Source organism: Pseudorca crassidens, chromosome 1, assembly GCF_039906515.1.
Source record: "Pseudorca crassidens isolate mPseCra1 chromosome 1, mPseCra1.hap1, whole genome shotgun sequence".
In the NCBI taxonomy this organism is placed as follows: Eukaryota; Metazoa; Chordata; class Mammalia; order Artiodactyla; family Delphinidae; genus Pseudorca; species Pseudorca crassidens.
The window spans coordinates 32,720,407-32,746,303 of record NC_090296.1 but is presented as its reverse complement, the minus strand read 5'-3'; the positions used below and the strand labels follow the sequence as shown (position 1 = coordinate 32,746,303).

Here is a 25,897-nt window from a genome sequence, read left to right as displayed (position 1 = left end):
TGGAGGTGAAGCCTCCCAGAGGGGCACAGACCTCTAGATGCTGGGATGCTTGGAAGCAGGGGAGGGAAGGCAGGTGGCGCCTGCAAACGCCCTGGTCGGCAGCTCCCACGGCCAGAGCCTCTAAGGAAAGACCCTTGAGGAGACTGCCTGGGATGAGCATGGCCCACCGGCAAGTTCTTGATTCCTATGCCTGGTACCTTTGTGGTGCCCCCAAAGTCCAGGTGAGACAGCCCAGAGCTTGGCAGGCCACTGAGAGTATGTCCATTTGCTCACTGTTCCTTGGATGAATGAGTTCACTTCCAGCTGTGGCCCAGCAAGCTGGAGGGAGCCAGCGATTGCAGCCTGTGGGTGGACAGGCCTCACGGCCACATCCGAACTACTTCTCCAGCTCTAAGCGCCACGTAGCTCCTGTGGTCAAGGCCGAGGAATTGTCACTCTTCGGTCCTGTTGCACCCGTTGAAAGAAAGCCATGAGTTTCAAGGGCTGTTTATTCTAAAATTGATGTGGAAAGGCAATGGAACTAGAGGAGCTAAAACAATTTTCAAAAAGAAAAAGAAAGTGGGAGGAATCACTCTATGTGATTTTTTTTAAACCAAGAGATCTTTAGTGTTTTATTCCCTTCATGACCCTTTATGAATTTTCAATCCATGCTTCCGTTTGATCATCTGAACAGATGTGGTGACTCCACAGCTTTTTCAGTGTTTATTTTATTTCTTTTTGTTTTTTAATGACTTAGTTTTAAATTTAAGAAGAAGGTACAGAAATTTTCCATATACCCCCTGCTGCCACACATGTGCAGCCTCCCTCACCATCAATATCCGCCCCCAGAGTGAGTACATTTGTTACAACTGATCAACTAAATTGACACATCATTATAACCCAAAGTTCACAGTTTATATTAGGATTCACTCTGGGTGTTGTACACTCTGTGGGAACGGACACATGTGTAGTGATATCCACCATTATAGTATCATACAGAGTATTTTCACTGTCCTATTGACCTAGAGATCAACGGAACAGAAAAGAGAACCCAGAAGTAGGCCTACACAAGCATGGCAAACAGATTTTTGACAAAGGTGCAAAAGAAATTCAGCGGAGGAAGGCTAGTCCTTTCAACAAATGGTGCTGTAGCAATTGGGCTTCCACAGACAAAAACAAAAACAACTCCCCGAGACCTTCCCTAAATCCCACACCTTATACACAAACCAACTCAAAGTGGATCTTGGACTTAAATGTAAAATCTAAAGCTATTAAAACTTTTAGAAGAAAACATAGGAGAAAATCTTCAGAACCTACAGCTAGGTGAACCTTGAGCTTTGGTGTCTGAAAACATCAAACACGTGATCCAAAAATTTTAAAAATTGATAAATTGGACTTAATCAAAATTAAAAACTTGCTCTTGAAAAGATCTTGCTAAGAGAATTAAAAAACTACAGACTGGGAGAAAATAGTTACAAACCACCTCTCCGACATAGGACGTGTGTAGAAGATACAGAGAATGCTAAAAAACTTAACAATTGAAAGTTGAAAAACAATTTAATTTAAACATGGGCAAAATAAATGAATAGGCATCTCACCAAAGCACATATGCAGAGGGCAAATAAATACACAAAAAGGTGTTCAACATCATTAGCTATAAGAAAGTGCAAATTAACCAACAAGGGCCTACTATATAGCACAGGGAACTCTACCCAATATGATATAATAACCTATAAGGGAAAAGAATCTGAGAAAGAATATATATATATATATATATATATATATATACACACACATATATACATATATAAAAAACTTAATTGTGCTGTACACCTGAAACTTACATGATATTGTAAATCACTATACTTCAACAAAAAAATTTTTTAAGTGCAAATTAAGACCATGATAAGATATCACTACACACCTATTAGAAGAGCTAAAATAAAAATAATGACAATACCAAATGTTAATGAGGCTGCAGACGAACTGGATCTTTCATACATTGTTGGTAAGAATGTAATTTGATACAGCCACTCTGAAAAATACTTTGGAAGTTTCTTAGAAAACTAAACAACAAAACATATGCTTACCATATACTCTAGCAATTGCACTCCTGAGCATTTATTCCAGAGAAATGAAAACTTATGTCCACACAAAAACCTGTACACAGATAGTCACAGCAGCTTTATCTGTAATGGCCAAGGGTGGAAACAACCCAAATGTCCTTCAATGGGTGACACAAACTGAGGTGCGTCCATACCATGGAATACTACTCAGTAATGAAAAGGAACACACCATTGACACATGCAGCAACAACTGGGTGGATTTCAAGGGCATTATGCAAAGTGAAAAAGTCCGACCTCCAAAGGTTGTATACTGCATGATTCCATTTATATAACATTGCAGAAATGACAAAATTATAGAGATGGAGAAAGGATTAGTGGTTGCCAGGGGTGAAAGACGGGGTGGAGGAGAGGAAGTGTGATTATAAAAGGGTAACACTTGGGAGATCTTTGTAGTGATGGGCTAGTTCTATATTTTGATGGTGGTGGTGGTTGCACGAATCTGCACATGGATAGAATTGCATAGAACGACACACCACCCACCCACCCACCCACGGACAAATAAGTACATGCAAAAACTGGTGGAATGTGCATAAGGTCCCTGGATTATACCAATATCAATTTCCTGATTCTGATATTATACTATTATGATGTTATCCGTATCACTGGGGGACACTGGGTGAAGGGTACATGGGGCCTCTTTGTTTGCAACTACCTGTTGCAAAATCATTTGTATAATCATTTCAAAATAAAGAGTTTTTAAAAAATTAGCCCCGTCTCTGGGTGAACCCAGCCCTGAACCAAGTCTGCTGCTGCCAGTGCCACCTCTCCCCTACTTCTCCGCTTTGTCACCACGCCCCCTTCTTCCATCTCTGGTCTACCTTTTTCACCAGCCTCTTGTTTCCATTCTTACACAAGAAAATGTGGAGCTTGACGGTGTGGGCAACTGCTTGCAAAAAGACAGCTTTAAGCTTTTTTCGGGAAGGAGTGTGCAAGTGGGTAGATGGAATGTAAAAGATTCATCTCTTGCTCTGGAAAGGACCCGAAGTACCCAGATAACTTGTGTTCTCCAAGGTCAGGATCAAGACAGCTCACAGTATATTTCTGAGCCTCGCTGGTCATGGGACATGCATCTCAGGAAAGGTTGAGGTTAACTAACATTCCATCCTCCTCCTGGTATGATTCAGGCCAGGTTCTTAAGGGACATTTTTGCAAACAGGCACCACTGTCTCCCTGGGAGGCCCAGAATAAGTCATCTTGACTTTCACACTGGGTCCCTGAGTCGCATACTGAGGGGGATGTGGCTCTGGCATAAATGTGGTCCCTTCAAAAGCAAGAACCTTCCAGCACTTCTACCAGGCTGAAGCGTATCTCCATGTCTTGGTAAAAGACGGCCAATGGCAGCCTAAATGAATACCAGAGGGAGGGTGGCCGGTGATGGACATGGTTTGGGCAGAGCCCAAGAATTAAAGGGGACTTGGGATCATTGAGAGACCTTCTGAGTCTCAGGACGGGGGTGGTGGTTTCTTTTTCTGTCATTCTCCAATGTTCCTCAGTCTCAGAGACCCCAAGAGATGCCATTAATACAGATTCCTCCTCTGGCCCCTTTGACACATTTGCTTTTGAAGGACCTGGAAGAGAAAGCTCTTTGTATGTGGTCAGAATAAACTCATTGTACACCCAAACAATTAACTCCTCAATGGACTTGCCAGCCCCTTGAAAGGCCCGGCCCTGCTTCCTTGGACCTCTTGGGCTCTATTCAGTCCCATAAGCACACCAATGTTTTGGGGGTTTTGTTTTGTTTTGTTTGTTATTCTGAAAAGTCTTTCCCTGAGAATAGTCAGAGCCGGTCAACATTGTCCTCAGCCCCGCATTTATCTCCACTCGCCAGCGAATGTCAATCAGGAATCAAAAAGCCAAACAGAGGAGGCTTTGAACGGTGTCATCAGGGGTCGAAGTGACTTCCAGCTGTCTGTGCGTGGGCCAGGCCTTCTCGCAGGGCAAAGAATTGTGCTGTCACACAAACCCACTGTCTGGATAGGCTCGAAGAGCCCGTGCGGGGGCTGCGGCTTTCTGGGGCTGCACCTGCAAGGAGAGGCGTGGTTGGGGGCTGGGGGATCTCGTGCGGCCAGATGCCCCGCTCTGGGCCTGGGTGGTTTCCAGCGCCGCTTGCTCACTGCCTCTGGAGCCTTGAGCAAATCACTTTCTTGCGCTGAAACTCAATCTCTTTTTATCTGCCTGGTGACTTCCTCTGCCCTGGCCGGTGGTGAGAATAGATGAAGAAAGCCACCTGCCAGAAACTCTGAGTGTTGCAAAATGTGGTAACACTTATTATTGTTGATCTTGACATCATCCTTGAGAAATTCTCTCAGATTTGCCTTTTTTTTTTTAATGTTTCCTAATTTACTTTTTTCTCCCTGTAAAAGAAATGGTCATCTTTGAATCGGGTTTTTTCAGTATTCTATGTTCTTCTCGGTCTGAAAGAGTATTATGGTATCAAAGAGAAAGAAAGTCTTACTATTTGAGGTCTAAAAGAATCACCAAGATTAAATATACACACACATGAAATCATCATATGCACTCATGTAAATTGAGATTCAGATATAGTTTTCTTTAAGATATACAGGAGAGTCTCCCCCCAAATTAAAGATTGCTCAGATAATCTAGCTACTGCCACCTGACGATTTACCTGTGATGACTTTGGTACTCCATCCCCGCTTTGTTTTAAAAACTTTATTAAGGTATAATCACATACCATAAAATTTACCCATTGTAAATGTACAAGTTAATGAATTTGGTACCGTTATATAGACGTGCGGTCATTACCAGAGAACGTTTCCATCACCCCCAAAGAAACCTTGTACCCATTTATAGTTATACCCCACTCCCTCCTCCAGGCAACCATGTTATCTGCTTTCTTTCTCTATAGATTTATCTTTACTAGGCATTTCATATGAATGGAATCAAACAATATGTAGTATTTGCACATGGCTTCTTTCATTTAGTAAAATGTTTTTGAAGTTCAGCTATATTATTACGCATATCAGTAATTCATTCCTTTTAATTGCTAAGTAATATTCCATTGTATGGGTATATCACAATTTGGTTATCTCTTCACCAGTAGACGAACATTTGGATTATTTCCAGTTCAAGGGTATTACGAATCATGCTGCTATCAGTATTTGTATACATGTCTTTGGGTGGATATGTCTTTATTTTTCTTAGATAGAGTCCCAGGAGTGGAATTTCTGGATTGAATGGTAAGTTTATGTTTAACTTTTTAAAGAATTTGCCAGACTCTTTTCCATCATGGCTACCCAGTTTTACATTCCCATCAGCAAGGAATGAGGGTTTGAGTTTCTCCACATCCTTGTCTCCTGATAGTGTCTATTTAAAAAATTTTAGCCATTCTAGTAGGTATGTGGTGGTATCTCACTGTGGTTTTAATTTGTGGTTTCCTAACAACTAATGATATTGAGCATCTTTTCATGTATTTATTAGCTGTCCGTGCGTCTTTGAAATGTCTATTAAAATATTTTACCCGTTTTAAAATCAGGCTGTTTGTCTTCTTATTGAGCTGTAAGGTTTACTTTACTTTTTATTTTTAAAACTTCATAGAATTTTAATTCTACAAATCCAGTTTTAAAAGCAAGCAGTTGGATAAGATGGTTTAACACTCGATGATTTAATGCCTTCTTTAAGAGGCCTTTGGAGTCTTTTACAGCTGCCCAGTGTCCTGAGGCTAGGAGTGCAGCCATCCTTCACTTTTAGAAGAGGATATCACTGCCCAGAGAAGAAAAGTGAGAGGTTCAGGTTACCCAACTTAGTTGGTTGCAAAGCCGGTATCTGCACTGTGACCCCACTGGAGACCGGGAGGCCAGGGGCACATGCGGAAGCTTTTCTCTCTCCCCCGGGCCCAGTGTAGGTCCTGGTGTTGCCCCAGGGCTTGCCAGGAAGCAGGCCTGGTGTGGACCTTGGACCCAGGCCTTGGACCTGTGTTTGGTAGAAGGATGCGCTTGTTTGCTGGGTTGGATGCCAGGCGCCCAGGTGCTCGGAGATGATGGTCAGAGGGTCCTATTGGCTTTGGCTTGGCTGCCCATCCTTGGGGCTTGCTGGATTTCACAGGTGGCTCTCCTGGCAGCAGGGCACTTTGTCTCTTCTCACTTCATAAAGATTTCCAGCTAGGGCCTCCATGGCGGCAGTGCAGCTGTATGTCTTCACCCTCGGTGACCCTACCCTGCAGGAAGATTCACTCCCTGCACGTGGCTTCATGCTATGTGGGCTTCTGGGCCTGCATCTGGGCAATTGTGGAGGTCCTCGACTTCCCCGGGGAGACTGGAAACCCTCCTTCCTCTCCTTGAGCAGCAGATTTCTTTACTGATTGCTGGACCAGATGGGCAGTCCCAGACTCTCGTGTGGATGATGGGAGAAGTAAACGGAGTATTTTCTGTCGTCCTGCTCCAGAGGGAGATACAGCTCTTGGAGTACGGGGGGATCTTAATTGAATATTAAAATATCTCATAAGCCATTTTTCACTTGGCTTGTCATCGCTGTCCCTCTGAGAATGTTTGATTTCTCACTTTCCCTTTGTTCCCTTTAAGACTCCTGACATGAAGCCACCCTGTGTGGAGGGGCTGAGCACACTGTGCAGGTCTATTTAGACTGTGAACTCTGCATCCGGCAGCAGCAACCAAATGTGCATTGCAGCTGCCAAAAAACTTCATTCAGTGGTTCACTGAATTCAATGGAAAGAGGTGTTAATAGAGTCAGGGAAGTGATGCCATTTTTAAAAATGACACTGTGTGGCTCTGCTCTGTGTTTCTTCTCCCTCAATGACTTCCAGATCAAACGTACACAGTTTGGCATCAAAAGATGGCTCTTCTGGATCCCAGTTTGAGGCAAATAAGATATTCAGCCTCATTACTCCTCTCCTCCTGCCACGTCTCACGTCTGCGGGTGATTGTCGGATAGGTCAGGATCACCCTGGCCGCTGCGGGAGTTGGGTCTTACATTGGCACATGAGAATTATAGCAGGGTCAGGTGTCACACAACTGCCAGGTTGCTGGCCTCAGCCTCAAGCGAGGGTTAGGGTCTCCATAGCTATTGAATCTTAAGATCCCAGAGGTGGGGTGTTGGCGTAAGAAAGGGATCAGGACTCTGTTCTTTCTCTCTCCCATGATAAGATGCAGGGAACTCTGCCGAGAGTTCTGGGAGCTCCAAATGGTGAAGGCTGTCATTATCGATGATCTGACTGGCGTTGCAGGCTATATGAGAACTTGCATTCTCCATAGTTAATGCTTGGAGAATAGAGCGTTCAGTCCTAAAAGATCTCTGGGGGTCTTGGGAAGAAGGGATTGTGGAACCACGGTGTCCGAGACCACGGTGCTCTTCTTCCCTCCCCCTCCCAAGGGAGAAAACAGAAAAATCTCGGAAGTATGCGTTCTCAACACAGGTAAAGATGCCTGCTCCCAGCTTTCACCAAGGAGGTGGAAATTGGTTCTTAGGGCACAAGAGAGCACTTGCTCTTTTTCCATATAAAGCACAGATATACATACAGTACACAAACAGGTATGCAATGTATCTTCGTTATTAACATTTCACTAGGAAATTAATTAGGAGAAAAAGTCTAAAAATACTCTTTAGATGGGCAATAAAAAAAAAAAGTTGAGAAACACTGTTCAAAATTAAGCTTTTGGGATCTTGATGAACATAATTCAGAGTCCTGAAAGGTAAATAAAGTCTGAACTTACTCTGATCAGTAGAGGTTTTTGGTCTACAGAGAGAGCTGCCAACACTACTAGGACCGTAAGTATTAGAACTTTGTTACTGAGAACTCCCTGCTCCTATCATCTGTGTTAGAAATTTCAAAGCAAACCCAGGGTGCAATTACTCATGTTTTCTCCCATTTTGTTTGCCCCCACCTCTGCTTGGGAATTGGGGTGCATGCTGTTTCAAGAGTTCAAAGTGTTCTAAGGATTCCCCATTCTTTGTAGTTCAGCATTCTGGAGAGAGAAATGTCCTTCTTACCTTCACTTTGCTTTTAGATGAGGATGGAGAAATAGCTGGGACTTTGGGAGGAAATGGCGCCATGTTGTCTTGTTTTCCTTAAGCTCTTCAGTGAAGGCCACTAAAAAGGTACCGGCTAGTACCTTTCGCAAGAGGGCAGGAAGGAGCTGGGGATATCAGAATTTGATGCCACAAGTGTGCCAACATCTCCTAACACTTCTGGCCAAAACTCAGGGCTGCTGGTGAAGATAGCCCTCCCAGCTCTCCCGAGGAAAGAGCAAGGGCTGACGGAGTCACGCTGGTACAGAGTTATGAGAAGGGGCCCTCCAGAGCCATGACAACTTGGGTCCCTTCCCTGGAATGGCAAGCACACACCTGGATTGTCTTACTGTTGGTGTCTGTCTGTGATTCTCTTTTCCTTCTTGTTCTTTTCTTCTTTCTTTTCCTTCTCTTTGGTCTGTTCACTGGGACTTGGCCGGGCCATGTGCAAACCCCAACCATTCAATAGTGCTGGAGAGTAGATAGTATTTACCTCAATAATGGTAGTCTCTTTTCGATTCTTTTTAACCCTCAATTCAGATGACGGGTCTAAGCCGACACCCACGATGGAGACCCAGCCGGTGTTCGATGGAGACGGTAAGCTCTTGTATTACTTCAGATTCGAATTCTCCCACCCGTTTTCGGATTTGGGGAGGTCTTTCCTTCGGTTGTTTGTTTAAGCTTTACTATTATTGTTTTTTTCTTTTTTAATTTGAATTTTTCCCAGTTTAAGCCAGGTTGTTTTAACCTTTAAAAAAAATGCAAACCCTCCCAGGAACTAGTACACCCTCCACTTCTGGAAAGGCCCTCTCTTCTTGCCAGGCTTCCTGCCTGGCTCTAACGTCCAATAATAACAGAGCCTGGATGGACCCTGCGGACTGCCAAGACCAAGGAGCCGGGGCTGAGAAAGACAGGCCGGCAGCATCCCTTTTCTAAATGAATCAGCACTTAACAAGTTCCTGTAGTGCTCTGTGCCCAGCATTGTGGGAGGCCTCTGGGGGACAAAGGAGAAGTAGACGAGATGGAAGCCCTTGCTCTCAAGAGATCGGCAACTATAGGAGAACTTTCTGTATGGAACTCTATGGTCTCAGTTGTTTGTTTGTTTTCTGTGATAGACACGTATGGAAGAAAGAGATCACAGTGGTATGGGAAAAGATTCTGTGAAGAGAGGGAACGTGAGCTGGATTTTGAAAACGTGGGAGAGGAATCAGGGTGTTCCAGGCAGGGGCACTGGCGTGGGCAAAGCAGAGAATATGGTGGAGATGGGATATAGTGAGGAAAGTAGCAGGAAAGAGACTGGTGTCTGGAGCTGGTCTGGCTGAGTTGTAGGGACCTTGAGAGTTGAGTCGAGACATTTGGGAGAGGAGAAATTCTAGGTCAAGAGAAATAGTGGTGGTTGGTGGCAAAATAGAGGTTGGGTATCTCTGGAGGTATGAGGAACGGACAGGAGGAGCTTGGGTGCAGAAGACTGGCTTTGATTTGAGTTTGAGCTGCTCAGGGCCTACATTCTTCAGAGTACTTTGCTAAGTACTCCAGGCTCCCATGAGGAGGGGCAGGAAACTCGGCAGAGTGCTGTTTCTAGAAAGTCTGACAATGAGATGTGGAGCTCAGTGCAATATATGGCAACCTTTCAGCAGCTTTCAGCCGAATATATCCAGGCTTGGATTCTAAGACTGGACAGTGGAATAAAAAGAAATGATGCCACTGGTTGGTTCTGTGGCTAAGGATGTCTCTAGCCCAGGCTCAGCTTTAGATAGAAACGTGAAATATCCTTTGCAACTGGTCATGGAGTGGAACATATGTGTGTGTTCATGCCTAGAAGTTAAAATGTTTCTGTGATCCACAAATGTCCTAGATCATTGGTAAGTCTGGGACCCTGGAGGATTGACTGGGGAGGGGGGAGTGGAATGGAGACCATGTCAGCTTGGAAGACCTTCCCAACACACTCATGGAAGATGTTGTCACTCTACAGTGTGTTCAGGGTCATCCTCAGACTTCCATGGCACCTGTCCACTGGGTGACCCCACCCCTGGAGAGCCTGGAGGCACGCTGGAACTCTCTGGATGGAGGAATTCAGCCTCTGTTCGATGAGAAACTATTAGAAAGGGGATTGAAGCACACATTAGACCCATTACTTTCTTCCCCATGTGAAGCAGAATCTCAGCAAGTTAAAACCTGCTGCGGCTCAGCTGTTTCCTCTAAAATGGTCTCTGTGGTTTCTTTGGCATTCGTTTGTTGATTTACCCCCTTTAAATCTTCTTCCAGGGAAGCAGCTGAGAAAGGCTTGGCTTGGCGCGTGTTCCTCACCTCCTAGGATAATATTTTTATTCCTGGATGGAGTGGCTCAGTGCCTCTGGACTCTGACCACTCGGCTTCCCAGCACAGGAGGCCCTGGTTGGCTCCTATGAGTTGATGGGGAGATGATCTTCCATAGAAAGGAAGCAAGAGGGTGTTGGGACAAAGTGGATATGGGATGAGGGAGATGGCTCCAGCCTTGATGCCTCAGGCTTTTAGAAAAGCTGTTAAAAAGTCTGGGGGTTACACTCCAAGTTACATACTCTCTTTGCCCAGACATTATTTTCTCTCTCCTTCTTTTTTCAGAAATCACAGCTCCCACTCTCTGGATTAAGCACTTGGTAATCAAGGACTCCAAACTGAACAATACCAATGTAAGAAATTCAGGTAAATAATCTGCCTTGGATTATGTATTGATATGTACTTGATCTGTCCACAGGTGCTGTATGGTTGCTTCGTGACTATCACTGTGTGGGCTTGGGCAAGTCATTTAACAAGTTTGGCCTTCAGTTTTTTCCACAGCTGTAAAATGCGGAGATGAGATGGGATTATTCCCTTCCAACTTTGTCTTCAATTAATAGTTTAGGGATCGTCTTTCATGAGTAGCTGATCCTTTTAGCTAAAAAAAAGTTTGATGGTATGTTTTAATATTTTAATTGACTTTCTATATGCCATGCAGAAGAATTTGAAAGAAGAATGGCTGGGCATAGAGAAGTTGGACTTCAAACCTTAAGAGCCTTGGATCTATGTGTTTTTAAGGCTCTAAATAGCTGCCTCCAATCTTACCTTTCCTGGTTTGATCTTTTGAGGGTCTTGTGAGTGTTCAGGTTTTGGTACTGGGTGAACCCTTGTAGAAAGGTGGTAATTTCTGAAGAGTGGTCAGATTAGAGTTCATTTACCATCAGTGAAGACCAAAGTTGATAAAGTTCATTTACCATCAAAAAAGACCAGATGTCCATCGACAGGAAAATGTATTAACAGATCCAATCTGTATCTCTGTCCGGGGTGGGGATCATCCTTCTTTCAGCCTCAGACTTCGTTGTGAGAAACGCTACTTGGCATATTTACGCCTGGTTGTTGAATTTAGCCATATCATCGTTTCCTGATAGACAGCAAGGACTGTAAACTAAAGATACATCCCTTTCCCCTGGCAGGCAGGGTGTTGCATGACCATTAATGAACGAGTGTGCTGTCCTTGCCCCCCTTTTGGTTTATCTATATAGTATGCCAGCTTTGTCCTAAAGGTCATGGGGACTGGAGTGCACGGAAAGGTTTAGACCATGAGGTGAAGTCACATAGCCCTGGGTGATTTTTTCTGCTGAGTACCTCGGCATGTGTCTGGTTCCCTGCTTGATAGAAGCTGGAGGAGGTGTGGGATGCTGGGGTGGGAAGGAGCCCATGTGACGTCCCGTGGGCCAGAGTCTTTGACAGAACAGTGCCATGGTTAAAACACAGGCTTTGGAATCAGCAAACAGGGGTTCTCGTTCTGGCTCCAACACTTGGTAAGTGACCCAGTCAACTTAAATGCCTGCCCCACCCCTGCCCCGGCCACGCCCACAGAGCCTCAGTTCTCAGCCAGGATCATAATCTCTCCCTTAAAGGACGGTGAGTAAAGATTAACTGAGTTAGTCTGTATGGTACTTAACCAGTGTCTGGCTAAGTGGTAAATAGTATGTGCATGATAAATTGTAGGTACAATTGTATTTATTATCATCATCATCATTGGTAGGGAAAATGGGACTACTAACGATACTTCTTCTAGTGAGAATTCTTCAATCGAAAAAGCATTTGCGATTGTTACCTTAAGCAAAAACATCTATTGGGAAGCTTCTTAGATCCTTCCTCCACTCCCCCTTCACTGTTAGGCAAATATGATAAGTCAAAGAGAAGTGGTTTTGGTGCCTGTGGTATCTGGAAGTGGTATCTGCAAAAGGTCCCCGCATTCCCTGAGCCCCCAGCAGGTCTGCAGAGCCCCAGTAGGAGGCTCAATTCTCATACGGTGACCAAGGGGTAGAGAAGAGGGAGAGCTCTCTCTGAAATTACACAGCACCTTTTGCCTGAAGCATTCGTTTGACGTTTAGCAACTGCTTCCATGATCTTTTTCCACCTACCAGTGGTTAATTTCTCTACCCAAGTTATACTCTGTGAAGGCAAGGGCTTTACTGCCTGTCTGTTATATCTATTAGCGAATCTAGCTCAACGTGTTTGCTTTGGAGAAGGATGAGGAGAAAAGATCATCATCAGTAAAGTCAGAATCATCAGTGTCATCATAGCTAGTCCGTATCAGTTATGTGTTGTCTCATTTGAGTGTCACCATAACCCTATAAGTATTGTTATTATCCCCATGTTACAGATGAAGAGTCAAAGGATGAGAGAGAGGAAGTAACTTGTCCTGGGTCACAGCTAGTAAGTGGTGGGGCTGGAGAAAATGATTTATCTTTGGGAATAGAGCACCTATCTTCTTGGGCTGCATTCTCTGTGTATAGTAAAGAGGCAGTGTCAAGTTTGGTGATGTTTCTTCCGCTCAAGTCCTTCCCCTTCCCACTCATTCTTCCCCTGTGTAGTTTCCAATTGCATGAGTATGGGATCATATTGAAAAATGGTTTCCAGGCAGGTACAATCCCCTTCCTTTTGTGAGAGGCACCCAGCCACCTTTATTTTTTCCTGGTTTGCCCCAGTTATGTCTGTAAGTTTAGCATATAGGACAGGATAGTTGGAGGAGAGCTAAAGGTTCCCTGGGAGTAACTGAGACCAGCAATCATTATCAGAGGTCGATACCATAGGCATTTTCTAATAAACTAGGGACACTCTCCATCATGATCAGGTGGTAAAACTGACTGAGTGCCTGTCAACCTTTTTGATGTAATTAGGTGTGAGGGACACTGTGTCACATAGGCATGTGACAGAGGTTGGCAAATGGCGGCTTGCCTGATTTTGCAAACAAAGTTGTCTTGGAACACAGCCATGTCCATTTCTTTACCTACTGTCTATGGCTGTTTCCGTGCTGCGACCATCGAGTTGAAGAGTTGTGACAGAGACCGTCTGGCCTGCAAAGCCTAAAATATGATCTGATCCTTTACAGAAAAAAAGTTTGCTGGCCCCGTTATATAAGATTGAAGTAGAAGCATTTGGATGGGAGCGTGTGTAGGGGGGTGTGTCTTTCTCAGGTTTTGGGGCCCTTTTCCTAGAAGTAGGGACTGTGCCTCCTGAGATGTTTCCTGACATGCCTGGGGAAGCCTGCATCAGCGCAAAACTCTTTAGGCAGCTCACGTTGCACTTTCTGCTCTCACGTGAGCTTTAACATCCTGTCCTGTGTGTGCTCTCACAAGTGGGTTGCCCAGGAAGCATCCTGAGGCTTGGCCTTCATAGGTGGGGGGTAGGGAATCTTTTGTACGTAGATGAGATCAACCACATAATGGTAGAAGCCTGGGCTTTGGTATCAGGCAAACCTATAGACCTGGCTTCTGATGCTTGCTCCACACTGAGAGGCTGGGTTACCTTGAGAAAGTTAATTAACTACCCTGAGCTTTGATTTCCTTACTTATTAGTTAAAATCATTAATGCCTTGCAGAATTTTTCTGAGAATTTAATGTATCTAAAATGCCTGGCACATAGTAGGTGTACGTGAATTATTGAAAACAAACTCAATGGAATATCCTGATGTATTGTGCTAGCCACTTTTCACATGATCTCACTTGGTCTGATGAGAAGTCAGTAGACTTGTATGTTAACTTGGGTCCGGGCGGCTGGTTCTGGTATGGACTAGAGCCTCTGAGTCAGGCCCCTGGGACACTTTCCCATTAGAGTTTAATGAAAGATTCTGGGTCCAGGAGAGCTTCTGCCCTTGCCTCTGGGGAGGTTGGAGTGGGACTCTGAGAGCCAACTGAGTGAGAGCTCTTCTTCTCAGCTTTCTCTCTCTCAGAGGCAAAAAGGCATCCCAGTTTCTTTTACACCCCAAACATCCTTCTTTCACACTCAGACCCTGTGACGCCAGGTTTGTCTTCTGGCCTGGGGACTGTTGATGTTGGAAAGGTTCCACTGGGCAGCTGAAGTGTTGCAATAACATGACACACATGCCTGCAGACTTATCCTGTCTCCTTCCCTCCTCCTGGAGGTTTTGGCCCTCGTTTTTAAGGCTTTGTCATGTGTTCATCATGGTCAGTGTCTCCTTCTGAGTATGTGGCAGGGTCAGCGGCAGCAGGTTTGCCTGTTGGACTTCTGTTTGATTCTCGCCTCCATTGTACCAGGACTTCTTCTTGCAACCTGGCAGACAGCACACCTGGCGGCGAACATCCTAGAATTTGAGAGACAGCATCTTCTCCTATGCAAGCTGGCCAGAGACTCTGTTCTGCTTTTATAAGAAAACAGGAACTCTTGCTGAGTTTTTGGTATCAGGGGCTAGTGACGACGGCATTTCTCAATACAACTAGAATTTCAAAACATTGTAATCATCTATAATACATCTTAGAGAAGAGAGTAAAGAGATTAAGGAAATGACAATAATTAGGCTTCATCTCATCCTTCATCCGTATCTTACTGCTTTGGATTTTACTGCATGCCGGCACCTTCCCACAGCTGTGATTGATAGAAGTCTTGTTTTTTCTCTCTTTCTGTATGACAAAACTCTGTGCTTTCTCCTCTGGGAAAAGGCCATCTCCCAGGAAATGTGGTCGCCTGAGCCTTCACTCTTTTCTTATCGCAAACCATGCCCTCAAGGCATGTACGAAGGCCCCTTGCCTCTGTCTCCGCCTGGTTCCCTCCTGTGGCCACCCTGAGGTCACTGGACTTCCCTTCTTCCCCCCCATTTCTTTCTTTCCTTTCTCTCCATCTTTTCTAGTTCACTTCCTTCACAATCTGATCTGGGACTCCAAGAAGCCCTAGAACCTGGCCCTGCGGGTTAAATCCAAAAGGACCACGGCTTTCCTTCCTTACCTCCTTGCCCAGCAGACCCTCCTTCTGTAGATCTGTGAATGCAGCGGCTGGTGGTAACTCTGCTCCCTGCAAACAAGCCATCAGCGGGGACACAAGGTGGAAATGCATTTCTTATAAGTTCTGCCATGACAGTGACCCCTGTACCCCTGGTAAGTGAGAGTGTTTGCCTCTCTCACCATCTACATCACAAGGAAGCTGTTTACAGGTTCCTGTCCTGACCTGCCAGGCTCGGATCGGTGCTCTTCTAGGCCTGCTTTCTGGGCCCATTGGTCACATTTTGTATGCTCCTCCCTCACCTGGAAGCTCCTGCTGGATTGGCTGCTGCTAGGACTGGGATTTGGGGTCACAGAGGCAACAGCACCTCCTGGCTGGATCCCCCACCCCCCAAACCAGTGCTCTTGGCCTGCCCAGAAACCGCGGGGTGATGTAATAACCTTAGGCCTGGAAAAATAAACAGTTCTCAGGGAAACCAGCGGTAGCTGTTGTAAGCAAATACCTCACAGCCACCTGGAACCTCACACACAACGTGGCTGGAAGGAAGAACGAGTCATCCACGAACGTTAGCCGCCGCGGATGGGGCTGGGCTCGTGTGCATTTAAAATACCTGTATAAAAACAGATCCTTGGTGTTTATGTCTATCACTGGCCTTCTGGACGTCTGCCCATCTATCTTATGCAGGTGTCTTGGTCCACCAGGGCCAGTAGAATAGAGTCGGGGACAGGCATGGGTGGCCATCCCTATGGCTTTCTCCCTGGCAACAAAGGCCTTTCTCAAGTTCTCCCTTTGCCAGGAGGAGCTGAAACACGTCTGGAGGCCTCAGAGAGCCTGGCTCCACAGTCCATCTTAACCTGGTTTTAAAATTAGTTTTCCCTGTGGCCTTGCTCCTGCACCCCATGTTGTCTGCTTGGAACACAGAGGTGCAGTGGTGGCTGGGGGGGTCTGGAACTTGCTCCACCAGCAAAGATTTTATTGAGTATGTATGCTTTGTGGCGTTAAGGGCAAACCCACCACATCCCAATGTTCTCCTTTGGCCTCTGCTGCTAAAAAGACCTAACTGAAGGCCCTGCCGAGGTATTGTAATCGGCTTCTGCCACTTTGCTAGAAGGCAACTACTATCGCTGCTTTGGTCCGAGGGTCCTCATTCTGTGTTTATTTGTAAAATGGCTTTGGAAGTAAACAGGGTATATATCTTACTAACACACTCACATGTGCAACATTATTGTTTGGGGGATGAAGTGTGAAGTTATGATACTTTATTTGACACATTAAAATATATCTCTTCCATCTCCCCGCCTTGGCCCGTGACCCCTCCTTCCTTCTCGCCTGAATTTTTATTTGCTAGCTCTTGTCCTTAAAGGACAGAGCTTATCAGGTCAAGGTCAACAAAGTTACTGAGAAAAACTAGAAAGACGCCAGCTTGCCACTTCTCAGTACTTGTCCCTGCGAAACCACTCTGAAGCGTTTCGTATTCTTTTTGGTGGAAGGGTCATATGAGCTCACTTAATGGCATGAGTCAGTAGAGGTGGAGCCTTTTCTAAAATTTGAGTGGATGTGAGTCAGTGATGCTTTGGGGGAAAAGTTTGAAAAAAAATGCCTATATACTATATTGGGACAATCCATCCTAGAAGAAATATCTTGTTTTCCTCCACTTCTCCGTTTCTGTCTGTGTGGGAAGGACGAGGTCACTGCTTCAGACAACAGTGAACAGTGCATGGCCATTTTAGGTGCCCCAGGGAGAAATTATTTAGACAGGCTGGTTGGTTTGTAATTGTCCCTTACACCCCCTCACCCACTACACTTCATCCCAACACTGTGCCCTATTTACAGAGCCCCCTGCAAACGTTCCTGTGGGTGGGTGCTTCGGGGACGTGGGGCAGGCGTTGTTAGTTTTCTTCTGGGGGGAGCCTCTGAGCCACAGATGGCTGGACACAGTATGACCGTGGAGAGGGGTGCCAGGCATGGGGGCGAATCTGAAGGCCCCCAGCAGCCTTGCGCCTCACTCAGCCACTTGCTGGTGCTTGGGCTCCCCTGGGGTGGGGGAGGCTGAGCTGGATCCCCCTCTGAGCCGTGGGGAAGCTCTGGGCTATGGGAACCGTAGCCTCTAGTACCACCGCTTCATTTTATTTTTTATTTTTTACATCTTATTTTTACATTTTATTTTTTACATCTTTATTGGAGTGTAATTGCTTTACAATGGTGTGTTAGTTTCTGCTGCATAACAAAGTGAATCAGCTATACGTATACATATATCCCCATATCCCCTCCCTCTTGCGTCTCCCTCCTACCCTCCCTATCCCACCCCTCTAATTGGCCACAAAGCACCGAGCTGATCTCTCTGTGCTATGCGGCTGCTTCCCACTAGCTATCTGTTTTATATGTCCACGCCACTCTCTCGCTTCGTCCCAGCTTACCCTTCCCCCTCCCCGTGTCCTCAAGTCCATTCTCTACGTCTGCGTCTTTATTCCTGTCCTGCCCCTAGGTTCGTCAGAACCATTTTTTCTTTTTTTTTAGATTCCATATATATGTGTTAGCATACGGTATTTGTTTTTCTCTTTCTGACTTACTTCACTCTCTATGACTGACTCTAGGTCCATCCACATCACTACAAATAACTCAATTTCGTTTCCTTTTATGGCTGAGTAATATTCCATTGTATATATGTGCCCCATCTTCTTTATCCATTCATCTGTCGATGGACACTTAGGTTGCTTCCATGTCCTGGCTATTGTAAATAGTGCTGCAATGAACATTGTGGTACATGACTCTTTTTGAATTATGGTTTTCTCAGGGTATATGCCCAGTAGTGGGATTGCTGGGTCATATGGTAGTTCTATTTTTAGTTTTTTTAAGGAACCGCCATACTGTTCTCCATAGTGGCTGTATCAATTTACATTGCCATCAACAGTGCAAGAGGGTTCCCTTTTCTCCACACCCTCTCCAGCATTTATTGTTTGTAGATTTTTTGATGCTGGCCATTCTGACCGGTGTGAGGTGATAGCTCATTGTAGTTTTGATTTGCATTTCTCTAATGATTAGTGATGTTGAGCATCCTTTCATGTGTTTGTTGGCAATCTGTATATCTTCTTTGGAGAAATGTCTATTTAGATCTTCTGCCCATTTTTGGATTGGGTTGTCTGTTTTTTTAATATTGAGCTGCATGAGCTGCTTGTATATTTTGGAGATTAATCCTTTGTCTGTTGATTCATTTGCAAATATTTTCTCCCATTCTGAGGGTTGTCTTTTCGTCTAGTTTATGCTTTCCTTTGCTGTGCAGAAGCTTTTAAGTTTCATTAGGTCCCATTTGTTTATTTTTGTTTTTATTTCCATTTCTCTACAAGGTGGGTCAAAAAGGATCTTGCTGTGATTTATGTCATAGAGTGTTCTTCCTATGTTTTCCTCTAAGAGTTTTATGGTGTCTGACCTTACATTTAGGTCTTTAATCCATTTTGAGTTTATTTTTGTGTATGGTGTTAGGAATTGTTCTAATTTCATTCTTTTACATGTAGCTGTCCAGTTTTCCCAGCACTACTTATTGAAGAGGCTGTCTTTTCTCCATCGTATATTCTTGCGTCCTTTGTCAAAGGTGAGGTGACCATATGTGCCACCACTTCATTTTAAATGAGGAAAAGGAGCCTGGACTAGCAAGGACCTTGCCCAGGGCCACAGGCCCATCAATAGCTCTCGTGTGCCAAGGCCTCTACTTGGTGCTAAGGGGGCCAAGGAAAGAAACAGAAGGAGCATCTAAGGAAGGAGCTGACCATCAGGCAGTGGTGTGTCAAAGACAGGGGCGGAGGCGCGGTCCACCCCAGAGGGGAGGGATGTTCTCTCACAGACATTGTTTTGAGTTGCTGACATAGTGATCTTTGAAAGTAGACTGGTTCTTAGTTATGTTATTATTTTTTTAGGTAAACTAAAGACAGTGTGCCCCTCATTGCCTGTACCTAGAGCAGGTCATCCCTGCAGTCCACCTGAGAGACTGGTCATTCACGGGGATGGGTCAGGAAGGCCGGGTTTGCTGTACATTGACTGAGGACACTGCTACCCTAGACCAGCTAATAACCTACCACTTATCAACTACCTGTGGCCCTGGGTTCAATGCTTTACATATACTATTGTGTTTCATCCTCACAATGGCCCTGTGAGGCCTGTGCTGTGGTTACCCTACCTTTACAGGGACTTGAGAGCTAAAGTAAACAGAGCTAACAAGTGGTGGAGGCTGATCCATCTGGCCCCAAGCCCGCGCTCTTGATCACCGAGCTCTTCTGCCTCTATTCTGATCGTTGTTGACTTCCGTGAGCAGTGACAGAAACTCCCACGTGCCAGGCCTGGGCTGGAGTGTGCAGGGGCAGGAGTGCTAGGCGCTTACTCTTGTTCTCAGCCTTGGCGAGGAAGCCCAGGTATCCCCATCTCACCCTGACTCCTGTTCCTAGAAGCTCTTCCCTCTGACCGCTGGAGTTCCCCCTGGTGTTTGGGAACAGCCATCTGACTGAGCTTTCACACCATCCTCATTTCTCCCATGACCAGAGCTGAACAGCATCTCTTCACTTGGCCAGTGAGTTCATCAGAAGGGGTGCCCTTCTCCAGACATGTGGTCCAAGGTCCCTTTGTAGGTTAAGATTGGGTGATGATGTTATCTTTTTCACATCATTTGCCTGCCTACTCTATGGGGAAAAGGGCCTTCAGATTAAATTAAATGGAGAAACCCATTCCGGTGGAAGAGGTGACATTGTAAATTTGTGCATATTCTGTTTCTGTTCTCACTCCCTCCGCCCCTACTTGATGCACACCTGAGCACAAGTTCAAGGACTGACTTTGTTCTGTTTATCAGGGAGTCTGCCTCTTCCCTGCCCTGACAGGACCTCTGTTTTCTTGACCATTGTCTGTTCCAAAGGGAGCCCTGAGGAATGGTTCTTTGAGGTCCCCTCCTCTTCAGGGTTTTCTCAGAGTCCCTGGAGGACTCTGAGACTTGGGGATTGGTGATGGCCAAGTGGCCGCTTGGTGCCAGACATGACGGGAGGGCAGAAAAGCAGTGTTCCAGGGGATGGGTGCTGAACCCCGTGTGGCCAAATGAACAGAAAGGGCTGTTCAGTGATGTCCTGTGAATCACTCCCCAAGATCATGCACTCTGCAGCATCTCCTCCTTGGAGACCACGTGTCCAGTCCCTGGGCCAAGCCCTCAAAAAGAGGGGAGTCAGTGCCTTCAGGCTGGGTCCCCCTGGTCCCTCCTTTTGCTCCTGCAGTCTCCTCTTCGGCCAGATTCTCTGCAACTGTCCCGACAGCGCACGCCGCTCACGCCGACCCAGAGGCTCCCGAGGCAGGAGCCGTGTGATTTCTTACGCCTCTGGAATTTCATGTTGTGATTCAGGAAAAGTTGTTTTTAACAGAAGCCTTGTTATTTTGGGTTATCCTTCAGCATTTCATTCATTTTTGATAAGAGGCTAAGTGGGTGTGAGGTATTTGAAGGGGCTTCAGGGTAACTGTAGCCGACACAACGCTAGTGTTTCCCTTAATATTCTTGGCCCAGTGGGATGATTCCTTTTGCAACGAAACACAGATAAGCTCCTCTTGTTTTTCAGGCGGGTAACTGTGTATTGATTTTTCCCTTAAGAAAATCTAGTGCCGGATGGTCTGAGGATTGAATGTGGCATTTCCCAGGATGAGTCAAAGGGACACATTTTCTTTTTCTGGCCTCTGTGGTCTCATCCCCCATGACTTGGCCTTGACTCAGAGGTGGGTGGTCCCACCCTGAAGTGTCAGAGGCTAGAACAGAATCCTGTGGCTCGAGATGGAACAGCAGAGATTCAGCAATAGAGGGGTTCTTGGGCTAAATACTCTGTGGATCCTTTATACCCAAGACCCTGTGGTTCTCCTATGAGTGAGGCGCCGCAGGTCAGGGATGGGTGTGGGGAAGGATCAGGAAGTACGCGATAGCTTGCAGTCTTGTTAAGTCCTGGTGCTAAGGGTGAGGGGTCCAGGAGGGGAACAGACTCAGCAGAGAGAGGCTTTGCTCTAGGGGGGACCCCCCCAGGGAAAGCTTTGGGGATGGAGGAGGCCCGGAATGAGGGTAAGTTAAGATCTTGTGGTTAGTTCTTTCTTCTTGCTACGTCTGACAAAACTTTTCTGACCTCTCCAGAGCCTGCCATGGTACCAGTGTACACCCAGTACCAGCCTGTGTGAGAGCCTGGGGCCAGGAAGGCCCCTGACCCCCTCTGCATCCTCTCTATTGGCCTTATCTCCTCTGTTACTCAGGATCCCACGTTAGATCTGAGACGCCAGGAGTACCATCCTCTCTCAGGACATTGCCCTCAGCCCTGTCAGCATCCCACTTCCCTTGTCTGTAGTATAGGCAATGCTTAGTCAGGGCAGCCCGAGAAGCTGCCCTTAATTAGCAACTGAGCCGCCACTCAGAGAAGAGCCTCTGGTTCTTTCTCTGGGAAGATGGCATCATTCATCAAGGCATCTTCCCAATTCATGTCTCTATGACCTATGACTCTTCTCAGCTTCTCTGTGTATGGTTTTCTGTAAGATTGGGCTTTTTTCTTGGTCTCATTTTTCATAGGGACCTAGTGATGGTTAATTTTAGGGGCCAACTTGGCTGGGCCACAGTAGCCAGTTTGGTCAAACACTAGTGTAGACGTTGCTGCAAAGGTATTATTTTAGATGTGATTAACATTTATAATCAATTGACTTGAAGTAAAGCAGATGACCCTCTGTGATGTGGGTGGGCCACATCCAATCAGCTGAAGGCCTTAAGAGCAAAACCTGAGATTTCTTGAAGAAGGAATTCTGCCTCCAGACTGTAACATAGAAATCCTGCCTGAGTTTCTAGCCTGCTGGCTTGACCTGTTGATTTTGGACTTGAGACTGCCCCATCACTCTTACCTGAATTTCCAGCTTGCCAGCCTGGAGCCAATTCCTTAAAATAAATCTCTCGCTCTCTCTCTCTTTTTTTTTTTTTGCTCTACGCGGGCCTCTCACTGTTGTGGCCTCTCCCGTTGCGGAGCACAGGCTCCGGACGCTCAGGCTCAGCAGCCACGGCTCACGGGCCCAGCCACTCCGCAGCTGGATCTTCCCGGACAGGGGCACGAACCCGTGTCCCCTGCATCGGCAGGCGGACTCTCAACCACTGCGCCACCAGGGAAGCCCTCTCTCTCTCTCCATATACATCCATACCCATATATATATTTTTTAAATCTATCTACCATCTATCTATCTATCTATCATCTATCTATCTATCTATCATCTATCTATTTTTTTCTGTTGGTTCAGTTTCTCTGGAGAACCCTGACTGCTAGTGATCCTCTCTGACTACTGCCTTTTCTCTCCTCCCGTCTCCCCTGGCCTCCATCACCATAAGGTTCCGCTGCTCTTTCTCCCAAGAGTTCAAGATATGACTGGCTTACCAGGACCTGCTCACTCAGGTGTTGGGTTACCCAGCATCCCAGCTTTTTTGTCTGCTCCTTCCTGCAGCAGCTCCTCCTCTGGAAGGCCGCAGCCAGAAAGAAAGACCAGTCCAAGGACCTGAAACTCAAATCTTTTAATGTTTATGTTTGTTGGACATTTTTTTTTCTTAAGTGAAGAAGAAAAAAGAAACAGATGATAAAGTAGAAAAAGTTCCAGAAACAAAGGATAAACTGTGGGCTAAAATCAAAATTGGGGATTAGCTGAGGGTTGAGGTTGTCCACGCTCTCCTTTGCTCCTAATTACCACAGGTCACTGAGGGCACAGAGGCAGGGGCTGGCCGTAGCAGACGGGGCTGTCCTCCACACTCCTCCTGTCTTGGCTGGACACCTGAGAACCCGGGCCCTGGGCCTGCACACAGGGTTTGTGTTGTCTGGCTCAGCCCGGTCTCCCTCTCCCCGGTCCCCCTCCCTGCCCACTCCCACCCAGACTTAGCCCTGCTTTGCTCGGCTGCCGTGTGATTGTTGGGATAGAGGGCTGTGTGCTTTCCGGTGGCAAGGGCTGGACCACGTTCTCATTCCTTCCACAGGCTACTTTTCTGTTGTGTTTCTTCTCTCGGGCAGTCAGAGATTGGTGAGTGAGATTTAAACCATCCACTGCCAGGTGGGGAGTGAACCGGCTCTCACTGGTTCTGGGAACAGGATTAGAGGGGCTGGGTGTGCATGGGTGTGTAAGAATGTGTGGCTAGGTATTCCTGTGTCGCCCTGGGCAGCCCTGATATTTCCCTGTCCCCCCGCTGTGTATGTCTTCCAAGTATTTACAGATGGTCCCGGGCCATTCTCATAGTTATCAGGCCAGACCTTCTAATCTTGTCATCTTCCCCTGAACTTCCCTGAGCAGAGGCTGAATGTTTTAGAACAGTGAGTATCCACTTCTGAGGAGCTTCCTCTCTGAACCAGTGGTCATGAAGAGGCCCTTGAAATAGATCCCCTGGCTTGCATTCTGGAAGGTGCCTTCTTGGTATCTGGAAAATCTGATAGTTGTGAATTTTAAGATTCATTTGGGAGGTGACTGAGAAGGGCAGAGGGTGACAGTGGCCCTAAGGATGGGGCTGGCTTCTGGGTCCTCAGATACAGAATAAGCTTATGCCCCCTGGTATGTACCGATTAGTATTCGCATGAGGTCTGGAGAAGCACTGAAGGAATAATTGGTCGATTGATTGATTGATTGGCTGAAGGGTCTGAGAGGGCTGCAGAAATACTTACGGGGTAAATTGATAAAGAGTTGAGCAAGTCTAAGTGTCTCGGTTATCTATTGCTGCGTAACAGACCACCCAGAAATATAGTGGCTCACAACAAGAATAATTTATTCTTTCTAATGTGTCTGTGGATTGGCTGGGTGGTTCCTTGACTGATTCTACCTGCACTGACTCCTGGACTTGTCCAGCTGGAGGGTCAGCTGGGCTGGGGTGTCCAAGGTGACTTCACGCACACGCCCGGAAGTTGGTGCTGGCAGTGGGCTGAGCCGCTCTGGTTTTCTTCCATGTGGCCTTTCATCCTCCTGGAGGCTGGACTGACTTTCTTATGTGGTGGTCTCAGGGTGGATTCCAAGAAAGGGAAAGTGGAAGCTATAAGGCCTCTTCAGGCCGAGGTCTGGAAACCACACACTGTCACCCCCGTCCTTTCCATTGGTCAAAGCAAATCAGAGTCAGCAGGGAGGGGTTTACCCTGAATACAGGGAGGTGCAATTCACTGGTACCATTTTGTAACGATCTACCACACCAAGTAAAAGAAAAACATAGGTTAGATTAAAAATCAGGTTAGCACATGGCAGTGAGAGCTGATATTAAAGAGAGGTAAAGACCATGGCCTGGGAGCAGACTGCCTGGGCTGGAATCCAGGCTCTGCCACTTCCTAGTTGTTGACCTTGAGGAAATCACACAGCCAGTCTGCTCAGTGAGGATAATAATAACACTTTTCTTAGAGGCCTGTGATGAGTTTGAAGTGAGCTAGTGGAAGTGCCCAGTACAGAGCTGGGCACACCATAAATGCTCAGGTAGCTGTTAGCCATTATTATTCATGTGACTGTCTGTAAATGGTGGGTGAGTTACAAACCTGGCCTTAGGTGTTGCAGTTCCGAGGCAAAGAGGGAAAAATACGAGGGTACAAGGTTTGGAGTGTGCTTAGGCTGAGAAAGTCGTTGGTTCAGAAGAAGCAGTGCTGTTTCACATGGATAAGTACATGTTTTTACACATCTGCTTTCAAATGCAGCAGATCTGGGGCGTCTACAAAGCGACTGGCCTGGCGGATCTTCACGCCATAAAAATAAATGTATTTTTCCCCGAAAGCAAATAATTAGAGACAGTAACCTCTGTCTAGAGTTCAGCAAGACAGGCTTGACCGTCAGAAGCCCTTGACTGGGGCCCCAGCCCTCCTGTCTCCGGGGTGAGTGAACTTGGGAAAATTCATGAATCCCTCCACGACTCAGCTTCCTTGTCTACAAAATGGGCATAATAACGGTGCCTACTTCACACGGACAAAGAGATTCGGCAAGTAAAGCCCCTAGTCTGTCGCCTGCCTGGCTCCTGCTCCTCCATGAATATTTGCTTTGACTATTAGTAGCATAAAGAGGCTCTTAGGGGAGATTTTTGTCTCTGTCGGAAGACAAACTCTCTGTGTTTTCTTCACAAACAGTTGGCGCTGTGATTATAAACCTTTCCTGTCTCTCTCTTAGAGGAGCACTTGAACTTGCAGGGATCGTCATAAAGTAATAAGCAAGCAGATAAAGACAAGAAACCCTGGATTTCACCTTCTCTCGAATTCCACGCTAACCCCCAGTCTTTCCAAATTATCGAGCGTCACCGTTTGTATGGTTTGTAGTATCCTCCGTGGAACTCCGTGCAACCTCTATGGAAGCGGGCTACAAACCTTTCAGAACAGCCTTCAAGGACTTCCAGAAATCTGTCGACAGTCCCCAAACCACAGGTTCCCACCTCTCCTCGGCTGGCTGGTCTCCACATGCCCGCAGTTTCAGGATCCCCAATGCTGTGAAGTCAGGTCCATCATTTGCTCTGTCCCTGGGGAAGCTTTCTCCACCTCTGTTCGCATCTCGCTTTCTATCTGATTTATGGCTTTAGAATGTTGGCCTGGAAGATCTTAATTTAAAGCCTCTGTCAGACGTTG

The 25,897-nt window shown here is 46.2% G+C and overlaps 1 protein-coding gene across 3 annotated transcripts in view; it reads left to right on the top strand.

The window, feature by feature from the left end:
* Nucleotides 1–25,897, top strand: part of SMOC1 (SPARC related modular calcium binding 1) — a 156,682-nt gene that overhangs the window by 109,097 nt on the left and 21,688 nt on the right. For 2 of the 3 annotated variants that reach the window (XM_067732057.1, XM_067732048.1), the window contains exons 6-7: nucleotides 8,595–8,684; nucleotides 10,689–10,769. In XM_067732057.1, coding sequence (XP_067588158.1) covers nucleotides 8,595–8,684; nucleotides 10,689–10,769 — 171 coding nt within the window. The remainder of the gene's footprint in view (nucleotides 1–8,594; nucleotides 8,685–10,688; nucleotides 10,770–25,897) is intronic. The other variant, XM_067732066.1, reaches the window with a different exon arrangement.